At 43.8% G+C, this 12,321-nt stretch overlaps 1 protein-coding gene across 3 annotated transcripts in view; it reads left to right on the forward strand.

The window, feature by feature from the left end:
- Positions 1-996: 996 nt before the first annotated feature.
- The window catches only part of RNF169 (ring finger protein 169), a 105,622-nt gene continuing 94,297 nt past the window's right edge, over positions 997-12,321 (forward strand). For all 3 annotated transcript variants that reach the window (XM_047752142.1, XM_047752143.1, XM_047752144.1), the window contains exon 1: positions 997-1,541. In XM_047752142.1, coding sequence (XP_047608098.1) covers positions 1,040-1,541 — 502 coding nt within the window. In that variant the 5' untranslated portion in view covers positions 997-1,039. The remainder of the gene's footprint in view (positions 1,542-12,321) is intronic.

The raw sequence follows: 12,321 nt of genomic DNA on the forward strand, positions 1-12,321 counted from the left end.
ATAATCTAGGTAAAAGATGATGACACGTGAATTGGGCAGTGGGAATGGGATGAAGAGGAGGGGAGAGGTGGGAAAAGGGTCATTTTGGTGGGAGAACTGGCAGGACTAGGAAACCGACAGATGTGGGGGATGAGGCAGAAGTAAAGATTACCAGGTTTGGCGCTTGAGGAAGTGGGAAAATAGTGCCTTGAATAGAATGAGGGAAATAAGAGCTGTTTGGAAAGGAGGGTGGGAGACAGTGACTTGAGCGCGTGAGGGATGCAGGCATCCAAGATGATGTTTCCCTCAGGCAGGTGACTATGCAGGGCTGGGCTGCAGATACCCATTCAGGAGTTTCAGCTGGAAGAAAACGGGGGCTACGGAGGGGGCGGGGGCCGTGGGGATGGGCACTGCACGGAAAGGAGTAAGGAGAGGACTGAGGCCAGAGCCTCGAGTAATACCCACACTGAAGCCGAGAACAAGGGAGAGGGCTCAAGAACGGAATCGAAGAGCTGAGAGGGTGGGGGTAAAACCAGGAAAGTGTGGTTTCGCAAACCAAGGGAGGGAAGTTTCAGGAAGGGATGTGGAGAGAGAGGGTATGCAGAGATGAGGACTGACAAGAAGCTGTTATTTTTGGCAGTTAGTTGCTGGTCCCAACAGCTACCGCCCATCAAATGAAGCACGGAGGCAGGGTTCGGGATAATTCACATAATCCCCACTCACGTCAGCCCGTTATCAGAGTATTGCAGGGTAAACAAGTGTCATTGCTTCATAAGGTTTAATATTGTTCAGCGTTTACAAATAAATTCCTCAGTTCTCAACTTATTTTGGTTCAATCAGAGGAAATTGCCAAAGACTGGAAAGCGAGGCTGAAGACAGGAGAGAGAAAGGATAACTAATAAATATTAACGCAGCTTCACCTCCCGCCAACCCGGTCCCGGGAGGGCCTCCTCTGGAGCCCCGCCCCTCATGAATATGTATATGGCGCTGCCCGCCGCGCACGGCCCCGCCCTCTACTCTTCTCCCTCGCAACGGACTCTGCCTTCAAACGGGAAACAAGATGGCGGCAGCAGGTCCGAGTACTCGGGCCTCTTCCGCGGCGGCAGCGGCCGCTCTGAGTCGGCGGGGTCGGCGGGGCCGCTGTGACGAGATGGCGGCAGCCAAGACAGGAACCCCAGGCCCGGCCTCTGGCCCCGCGCTGCTGGTGCTGCCGCCGCCGTTGCTGCAGCCGCCGCTACCGCCGCGGCCAGAGGAGTCGGGCTGCGCCGGGTGCCTGGAGACCTCGGGGGAAGCGGCGGCTCTGCCCTGCGGCCACTCGCTGTGCCGAGGCTGCGCCCAGCGCGCCGCCGACGCGGCGGGCCCCGGCTGCCCGCGCTGCCGCGCCCGCGGCCCGGGCTGGGCCTGCCGTCGGGCCCGCGACGACGAGCAGGCCGACGCCGAGGTGCTGGGCGAGCGCGCCCGCCGCGGCCCACCCGAGCGCTGCCGCCCGCGTCGGGACGGGGGCGCGGCCGTCGCGGGGCCCAGGCCGGAGCAGGAGCCGCGCGCCGCGCCCGCGGAGCCAGGTGGAGCTTCCCCTCCTCCCCTTGGGGTCCGGAGCGAGGCCGCGGCGCCCCGGCCCGGCCTGGTTAGCGGGTGGCGGGTCCCAGGCCCTGCGCGAGCGGGCGTGGAGAGGTCTCGAGGGGTTGGAACCGGGCGCTGCCCAGGTGCAATCTGTTTGGATGAATTTTGAACTTCGCAGCGAAGTAGGGCAGGATTTGGAGGGGGCGGTGAGGGGATCCCGCGCTTTACGTAAGTCGGAAGTTTGGAGGGAACCGGAGCCTTCTTGGAACAAGTTAGGGCCAGGTTGGATTTGGCGAGTGGAACGGGGTACCGAACTTGGCAGGGGCCGTGGAGAATCAGAGAAATGCTTTCTTGGTTTAGTGTTTGGTGAGGAGCTTGGCGTGGCGTTGCTTGTAAGGATGCGACTCCTGATCCTGAATGGGTCAGTGAGAAGTGTGGAGTGTCCGGAGTTTAGGGGACCGGTCGATTTTGAGGATGTGAAGGGAGCTTTTCAGACTCGAGGGGAGAGTGGGTTGCGAGAATGAGCTCACATGTGCAGTGTGCACAGAATCTTGAAAAATGCATGCTTAGCACAGAGCCTGGCACCGAGCAGAAACGGTACATGATGGCATTTATAATAACACTAATAATCTCTAGTAGCGCTCTTCAAGAAAAAGGTGGTTGGGGGTTAAAAGTTTTGCAAATGGAGGTTGGTTGGCGGGGGCTGTCTCCATGGCAGCGTAGGTTTCCTGCTATTATCCTGGCAATTCAAAGTTTGTAGTAGGACTGATGCTTTCAACTTCTTTGCCTTTCTTGCCCCACCCCCGCCGGCAGCCTTGCCACTCTTTGGTGCTGAGCTTGACATAGCAAGTGCCCTGTTTAAAACACAAAACAAATCAGTGTTATAACTCGGGACTCTCTGAGACACACCTAGTCAACACAACAGCTAGAGTTCTTTGATAAAAGCTTGCCTAGGAAGAGATTTTCAAGAAACATAATCAGGGAAGGCCAGATATTGGTACCTTTGTGGTGAGAGTTCTGCCATGGGTTATTTTCAGTAGGGAAAAGGAGGCATCGCTTGTGTATGAACGTGCACTTCCTTAGAAACTGCAGGTTCCAGGATGCAGTCTCTTTTGATTCGAGCAATCAGACCCCTGCCACTGTCCTAGGATACCTTACTTTTATTTGTGTCTTATTGTCTTTTGTCCTTATTATGTCTTTTAAGTTTCATAACAGCCTTATGAGATAAGTATTTTTTGTTTACATTTTACAGATGGAACTGAGGCCAAGCGAGGTTAAGTAACTTGCCCAAGGATGAAAACCCATTTCCATCTGATTCTTGCTCAGATCAGGGATGAAGGCCTCCACAGGCGTCATCTAATTGGTGGATGCCGTGTGATGATCTCATATGCTATTTAATTTGCTTCAAATTCCGAGATTATGGTCAGAAAATAAGAGTATTTCTCCGGTCCCCCTGCTAGTGCTGTTGACTGTGTGGTCCAGGAGGACAGATATTTCTGTTTTTATTTCCCAAGCCTGGACCTCCCTGTGACATGGCAGTTCTGAGATTTGAACCAGGAGAGGGTGTATGGCTCAAGGATTTGTACACACTTTTTCCTTGAAGAAATTTGTTTATCAGTACTTAAGGAAAATTATATAAAATGAGATTCCAAAATAGGATCTATTGATTCATTTAGTAGCCACCAACTACTTTGTAAGTTTATATAAGGAACATAAAGAAAAATATTTTCCTTTGGCTGCTCTTGTTGTTGGATCATTGAATATATAATTACATACTTGTTAAGTCAAAATATTATAGAAGAATATTGCTGAACAGTGTTTAGGAATCATCTTCTAGCTTTGGCAGGTTGTCTAGGCCTCTTGAGGTTATATGCAAATTTTTTTTTTTTTGTCTTTTTGCTATTTCTTGGGCCACTCCCGCGGCATATGGAGGTTCCCAGGCTAGGGGTCCAATCGGAGCTGTAGCCACCGGCCTACACCAGAGCCACAGCAACTCGGGATCCGAGCCGAGTCTGCAACCTACACCACAGCTCACGGCAACGCCGGATCGTTAACCCACTGAGCAAGGGCAGGGACCGAACCCGCAACGTCATGGTTCCTAGTTGGATTCGTTAACCACTGCGCCACGACGGGAACTCCATATATGCAATATTTTTTAATTTAAAAATTTAATGGCAACTTACATAATTTAAACAAAAATACAAGAAAATATACAGTGAAAAGCTTCCTTTGACTCCTTTTTTCATTTCCCATTTGCATCAAATTTTCGTGTTTATTCTTCCTCAGTTTCTTTATGCTTATATATGGAAATTCAAATATATTTCTTTGATGTTCTTACATAAAAGGTTATGTATTATACATAGTGTTCTGTAACTTGCTTTTTTAATATAACAGTGATGGATATCTTTTCCTATCAGTACATAGGTTTCTTCATTTTACTTAACAGTTGCAAGGAATTTCATTGAATGGATATAACATTTTATTAACCATCTGTTGGTGAACATTTGGGTTGTTTCCAATCTTTTGCTATTATAAATTATTGTTTATAAAGTTATTATAGGAGTTCCTGTTGTGGCTCAGTGGGTTAAGAACCCACCTAGTATCCATAAGGATGCAGGTTCCATACCTGGCTTTGCTCAGTGGGTTAAGGGTCCGGCATTGCTGAAAGCTTCAGTTTAGGTCACAGATGTGACTTGGATCTGTCATTGTGTGGCAGTGGTGTAGACCAGCAGTTGCAGCTCTGATTCGACCCCTAGCCCTGGAACTTTCATATGCTGCAGATACAGCCCTAAAAATAAAATAAAAAATAAAATTGTTATATAACATTTTTATGAAGAGGTCACTTGTAGCTTTCAACAGATTCTCAAAGGGTTGCATGAAAAAGGGTTAATAACGATTGTTTTAACCCAAGTCCCTCATTGTATGGGAGTACCAAGCCCATAACAGAGAAGAGAGTGACCAGCTACAGTCATTAGGAGCAGATAAACAAGGGCTGAAAGGATAACCCTTAAAGAAGAGAGAAAAGCGCCTAACACACAGTTAAATGTTCATGATGGTTTTTAATAGAGAAAGTAAAAATACCAGTTTCATAAATATGTACATTGCACTTTTGTGGGTGGGAAACAGCAATAGCAGTTTTAGGTATATTCAGAAGTAAATTGCTTAGCAGTAGTCAGTTGAGAAAAAAAAAAGGGCAGATCTGCTTTATAAAATTGGAAATGAAATTTTGTAGTAAATTCACTGCTGTGAAATTTACTACAACTAAAAATTGTTGTAAGTGAAATTCTTACAACTAAAAATTTTTTTTATGGAGTTCCCGTCATGGCGCAGTGGTTAACGAATCTGACTAGGAACCATGAGGTTGCGAGTTCGATCCCTGGCCTTGCTCAGTGGGTTAAGGACCCAGCGTTGCTGTGAGCTGTGGTGTAGGTTGCAGATGCGGCTCGGATCCCGTGTTGCTGTGGCTCTGGTGTAGCCTGGTGGCTACAGCTCTCAGTAGACCCCTAGCCTGGGTCCATATGCCGCGGGAGCGGCCCAAGAAATGGCAAAAAGACAAAAAAAGAAAAAATATATATATATTTTGTGTGTGTGTGTGTGTGTGTGTGTGGTTGTTGTTGAAGCCCCGTGACTCTTTTGTTTGTTTGTTTGTTATTTTTGCAATAATATTTCACAGGTTTCCTTCTCAATCTGTAAGATGTGATTCATTATTTTGATTTTTTTTTTCATTCTTCATTTACTTCCAGGGCTACTTTACTGCCGATTCTGTTTTGATTTGCTTCCGCTTATAAGAAGCTTCAGCTCTAACTCCACACTGCACCAAGGGTTTTATACCATCACCTGTGCAATGAAATATTTTATTTTATTTTATTTTTCTTGTTGCAGTATTTTTTTTTTCTCCTTTTTTGACATGTAGTTGATTTACAATGCTGTGTAACATTCAGGTGTACAGCAAAGTGATTCAGTTATATATACATATTTTTTTTCAGATTCTTTTCTCATATGAGTTATTACAAAATAACTGAGTATTATCTGAGTATTATTATTATACTGGGTATTATTTTATCTGAGTATTGTTATTATCCTGGCTCTTTTGGAATTAAATCATCAATGAAAAAAGTGCATGAGTTTGTACGTGTTGAAAATTTGGTTGTGCTGGTGACATTTTTGGTTTTTGTCAGCTTCTTGGAAAGTTGTAAAGTTGAGAAGCTTAATAACTCCTGTGTAAAATGTTTTATTTTATTCTTATATACATTGTCGATTTGCTTTTGGATACAGTATCGGTTGATCTGTGCAACAGTGTATGCAAAGGCTAAGTCAGGGATCATTTCAAGATGAACTCAGACTTCATCTTTCTGTTCTATGTGGATCTGCAGCCCAGTGTATGTATTGACACATTGAGAATCTGGACCATCTTGAGCAAAATCCCAGCAAGTATATAATGAATGCCTGCTCTGTTTTGGGTCCTTAGGTCATATCAGTGAGTGAAATATGCAAAAATCCCTCCCTCGTAGAACTTATATTCTAGAGAATATAATTCTTAGAAACAGTTCTGGCCCATTTTTTGTAGTTGTTGTTGTTGTTGTTCTTTTTATGGCCATACCTGTGGCATATGGAAATTCTCAGGCTAGGAGTTGAATTGGAGCTGCAGCTGAGGCTTAAGCCACAGCCATGGCAGATCCACACAGATTCAGGCTACATCTGCGACCCACACTGCAGCTTATGGCAAGGCTGAATTCTTAACCCACTGAGTAAGGCCAGGGATTGAACCCACGGAGACTACATTGGGCCCTTAATCTGCTGAGCCACAGTGGGAACTCCCCCCATTGATTTTTTTTTTTTTTAGTCTCAGATCCCATGCTGCTGTGGCTGGCAGCTACAGCTCCGCTTGGACCCCTAGCCTGGGAGCCTCTATATGCTGTGGGTGCATCCCTAAAAAACAAAGAAAAAAAAAGTGCATTTCATGAAATCGAATATATCAAAAGAATTGAATAGGGTCCCGTTTATTCCTTACCTTTATCCCACGCCAACCTCGCTGTTTACTTAGGGTTAACATTTATACATTGAAAAAATTTCCTCTTTTTATGAAAAACAAGTAGTTCTGGGTTATTACTCAGTTTGCAGACAGTGTTTGCTATGTGTGCAACCTAAAGTGCATTTAAGACTAATGCCTAAGGCAGTCACGTGACTGTGGTGTCAAAGGACAGGAATTTCCTCGTCTGAAGAGATTTGTCTTAAAATGTGTAGAGTGACTCAACTTTGTATCCTTAGCAATACATATTCTAGAATTTGAGAGTGCCCTTGTGTGTTATACTAATGTGGAAATATTTACCTTGTGTTTTTTAAAACTTGGGATGTGATTACCTCACAAGCTAAGCCTTCATTACTATTGATGGAATAGCTCTGTCCTATAGAATTCAGGATTGAGCAGCAGGAATTTAGGTGGTATTTGTTTTCCATTCATATTTCCATTCCCTGTCCCACTTCCAGTTCATCTTAGACTTGCCTACTTTGAATTCATTTTTTTTTTTTTTTTTAGGGCTGCACTGTGGCATATGGACATTCCCAGGCTAGGGGTCGAATTTGAGCTGTAGCCGCCAGCCTATGCCACAGCCACAGCAACGCGGGATCCAGGCCGCATCTTTGACCTACACCACAGCTCAGGGCAACACCGGATCCTTAACCCACTGAGCAAGGCCAGGGATCGAACCTGCATCCTCATGGTTCCTGGTCAGATTCATTTCCGCTGAGCCCCGATGGGAACTCCTTGAATTCATTTATATCTGAATTTGCTTGAGTGTAGGATGTGTTTGTCAGATTTCATTCTACTAATTCAGTGAGCGTTTAGGGTGCACACCGTGTAAGATAATACAATAAAGGAGATGAATGAGACACAGTTCCTGTCTTTTAAGATCCCACAGTCTGGTTAGGGAAACACCTTATCAGATAACAATGCAAAGTGGGCAGGGAGGTAAATGTAAGTGCCAGGAAGAGTAGAGCCCTGGGCTAACTGACAGCCTTGTAAGGAAACTTGAGGAAGGCATTTGCACTGTGTGTTGGAAAAAGCGTAGGAAGTCACCAGGTGAGAGAGGAGGGGACGACGATGCCAGACGGGAGAACCTTTAGGTATAGAAGCAGGAAGGTTCTTGGCATATTCAGGGACCGGCAAGAAGTTAAATATAGATGGGCCGTGGGGCTGGAAGGGGGAAGAGAAGAGAGGAGACTCCAGAAGCTGGATGACGAAGGTCATGGTGTGTCACGCTGAAGGAATTTGGGACTTTATCCTATAGACAGTGCGGAGCCCTTAAAAATGTTTAATCGAATGACATTGTCCTAATGTGCTTTAGAGAGAGAGTATTGATTGGAGCTTGGAGTCTCTAGAAACTGAAGGAAGGGAGCCCAGTTAGGGGACTGTTTTAGTAGTTCAGACAAGAGATGAGAAGGGGCTGGACTAAAGCAGTGGCTGTGGGGATATTTCCTTCCCTCAGTTATTCATTAGTTTAATAACCTTTTGAGTTAAAGGCTTTCTGTGTGCTAGGCGCTGGGGCTGCAAATAGAAATAAAGCATAATTCTGTTTCTTAAGGTCAGTGTAGTTGAGAAGAGTGGTATATAAACATGCAACTGAATGTGTGTTAAGTGCAAAAACTGTAATGCAAGATATAATTGAAGGCAATATGGTATATTTAAATAGAGCAAGTTAATGAAGCAGGATCTGTAGACAGACTACCTGTGTTCAAATTCCAGGTCTGCCATTTATAGCTGTGTGTCATTGGACACATTGCTTAACTTCTCTGTACCTTAGTTTCCTCATTTTGAAAATGGGATAATAATGGTAGCAAAATCATAAGGCTGTTGTGAAGAATAAATGAGTTCTTAGAATGAGGTATTAGTACATAAAGAGCCCTACAAATGTTAGCTCTTTGGGTGGGGGAGGGGTGAGAACCCAGCTTGAATGGGTCCGGAATGGCTTCAGTGAAAGGCAGACCCTTGACCACGAGTATTCAGGTGTTCAGTGGGTGGAGGGGGGCAGGATAAAACTGAGAGAAATCAGTGCATTTAGAAGCATCGGAGTATGAAACAGGGAGTTCCTGCTGTGGTGCAACAGTGGGTTAAGGACTGCAGATCAGATCGCAGCTGTGGCTCAGATCTGATCCCTGGCCCAGGAACGCCATATGCTGTGGTGTAGCCAAAAAAGAAGAAAAAGAAAAATGAGCATAGGCGTATGAAACAAAAGGAGAGTTCTAGGGCTTGCACATAGTGGTAGCTGGAGCACAGAGTACATGTGGGAGAGTGGAAGGAGGCAGAATTGCAGAAATAAGTGGTTACTGGATACTGGTGGACTTCGAATGTCATTCCGAGAAGGGAGGAGCCACTGAGGGGCTTTCTAGAGGAGTTCCTCTCTGGATTTTAGAGAGACCACTCCTACAGGGACAGTGTAGCAAATGGACTGAAAATCCCAAATTCTCTTCATCAGGATGGCTAACTGAAATTAGCTGAAGACTCTGCTGCAACAAGTAGCCAGAAAAGTAGGATGATATACAGCAGTTTTTAAAAGTGCGTTTCTGAGCTTGCAGGAAAACCCCCACGTTCCAAAACCAGAAATGCAACTAAAACCCAAAACCTCAGTAAGACCTTGAGCTCATGTGCTGGACAAGATGAAGTAATGGAGTGAGAGGTTATTTCTGGTTTTCATTCCTAGGGATTGAGTGTTCACTGCGTGGAAGAAGGAACCAAAACTGAGACTTCTGCACTAATCTGGGATTCTTGATTTGCTGGATTCTGGGTGAAAGGGTGAGCTAGGAAAAAACCTTCCTACTGACACAAGTCAACAAAAAGAAATCTCGTCTTGTTTTGGCTGGGTGTTGTATAAGGAAGAGGTAGAAAAAAGCTTCCTTGAGAAACTGTAACGCAAAAACTATGCCTTACTCATAGTTGGGATCTGAGTGTATATTATATGTGTCAAGTATCTCCATGCTGAGAAATGAATATAAAAGCTGGCTCCAAACTAATGATACCTGTAGGTCACTTGGAGAAAGGAAAAACAAGACTCTAAGGGGTGGCCCATATCTTGGGCCACAGGGAATTCCACAGAAGAAATAAGCCCAACAGAAGATGATTAAAAATGACACGCAGGAGTTTCCATTGTGGCTCAGCTGGTTAAAAACCTGGCTAGTATCCTTGAGGATGCAGGTTCTAACTCTGGCCTCTATCGGTGGGTTAAAGCATCTTGCGTTGCTGTGAGCTGTGGTGTAGATTGCGGATGTGGCTCGGGTCTGGTGTGCCTGTGGCTGTGGTGTAGGCCAGCAGCTGCAGCTCTGATCTGATCCCTAGCTGGGAACTTCCATTTGCCACAGATGTGGCCATTTAAAAAAAAAAGCCACACAAGGAAATAATTTTCTACCACAAATGAGAGTCAGCAGCTATAACAAGCAGGAGGATTATAGCTCTAAGGACCGAAATAGAACGGCAAGTTTGAAAGATAAATTAGTGTATTTTAAGTGGCTAAAGACATGAAATAATTGACATCCCAGTAAGTGAATAAGACATGAAACATAGATTTGAAAAGTACTAAACATAGTGAAATGAAAAATATAGTCAGGTTAAAAAAAATCTCAGTAAATAAGCAATAGCTTACACAGACGAAGAGAAAATAGTAAGCTGGGAGTTAGATATGAGGAACTCCTGAGCATGCACAACAGTAAGAAAAATAGGAGAGGGGGGAGAACTGACAGACTAAGCAGGAGGACCCAGCAGCTCACAGCAACTCCAGAAGGAGAAAGAGAAAACAAGGGGAACATGGAATTTAAAGAGATGATGACTTGAGAATTTTTTGGAATTAATTTAAAAAAGACATGACTTTTTAGGTTTAGGACTCATGAGGATCTAGCAGAATTAAATGAGCAAACCAAAACAAACCCCACACCTGAACACATTGCAGTGAATCTGTGGAAGACCAAAACACTTGAAAACCACCAGAAAGGAAAAACAAAGGGACAGGAATCAGACTGAGAGCAGACGTCTCTCAATAAGAGAGGCCAGAACAAAATTGAATAATAGCTTCCAAGTGCCGAGAGATCTGAATTTCATACTCAGCTAAGGTATCATTCCAGAGTGAGGCAAAATAAAAGTATCTTCAGATTAAACAAAAACATATAGACTTCTGAAAGAGCTATCACTAAAGAATGTACTTCCAGGGGAGGGAGTGGGATACAAGAAGTCATGATGAACAAAGAAATTAGTAGGTAAAAACTAAGCGTTGACTGTATGAAACAAAAATAATTATGCCTGATAGTGGGGGCTCAAACCAAAGTGGAACTAAAATGCCAGACAAGGATGAAATGTAAGCTGGGAGGGAAAGTGATCAGCATTAAAAAGTTATATATAGTTCAGGAAGAGGGGAGAGATATTGATTAAGTTTAGGCTTTCAGTCAGATGCATATTAAAAATTTAAGTGTAAGCTCTAAAAAGAAAAACAAACAAAAAAACCCAATGTATAGCTTGATCTACTACACATGTAGAGAATCAGATACTTCCCAAATTAGAGAATATACATCTTTTTAACCAAATGTGGAAGATTTACATAATTAGGCACAAAGTTTCAACAAATATCAAAGCTTGATATATAAGCCATGTTATCTGACCCCAATATGATAAAATCAAAAATTAATAGCAAATATACTGATTCCCCCACCTCCAACCCATATTTGAAAATTTAAAAATTAAAGCCAAAATAATGTTTGATGAAGAAAAATTCATGGAAATTGAAAAATATTTAGAATTAAAGGATTTCCCATCATGGTGCAGTGGTTAATGAATCCGACTAGGAACCAAGAGGTTGTGGGTTCGATCCCTGGCCTTGCTCAGTGGGTTAAGGATCCGGGGTTGCCCGTGAGCTGTGGTGTAGGTCACAGATGCGCTCAGATCCCGCGTTGCTGTGGCTGTGGGGTAGACCGGTGGCTACGGCTCCTATCAGACCCCTAGCCTGGGAACCTCCATATGCCATAGGTGTGGCCCTAGAAAAGGCAAAAAGACAAAGAAAAAAAAAAAGAATTAAGTAACAATGGAAACACTATCTGTCAAAATCTGTGGAAAACACCTAAAGCAATACTAAGGGAAAAATTTAAGTGCCTGTATCATATACATTTAATCTGAAGATGTCATCATTTGTGAGATGGACACTTCCTTTCCAAATACAGTGCTTTCCTATGACTTAGTCTTTTAAACTCCATGCTTACTGAAAGAGCTCGTCTACATTTATTTAGATACAGATGTGCTGTATCACTCATGTGTACATTTGTAAAAGGAAGTGAAGTCATAAACTAGCAGAATATTCCTGTGGCTTCATTCTCTGGGTCTGATCCTTCGAAATCACCTTTTGACTGACTCATAGGGGTCTGTGTTTTTCTACGTAGTATTGGTCACTATGCCATTGAGAGCGTTAGTGATGGAACAGTTCTTAAAAAAACTCAATCTCTAGCATTTTCTTTAAAACTGCCGGTACCCATCAAATTTTCATTCTGATGTTTTCTTGAACTGGTCAGAAGGTATCAATAGAAGGTCTTCAGATGGGACTCAGTTCTTTGTCAGATGGTCTATAATAGCTTTATTGAGTAACATTGAGAAGCTACAGTTGCCAGTTGTGCCAGGAGGGATAACTGCCAAATAATTTCTTTTAATTGTCTGCGTTCATGCATATATAACCAGTGACATTGGCACTATCACTGCTTGCCTGACTGACAGTGATTTTAAGAAACAGCCTGATTTCAGAGCTATTAATATGAAAA

Source organism: Phacochoerus africanus, chromosome 11, assembly GCF_016906955.1.
Source record: "Phacochoerus africanus isolate WHEZ1 chromosome 11, ROS_Pafr_v1, whole genome shotgun sequence".
NCBI classification, from domain to species: domain Eukaryota; kingdom Metazoa; phylum Chordata; class Mammalia; order Artiodactyla; family Suidae; genus Phacochoerus; species Phacochoerus africanus.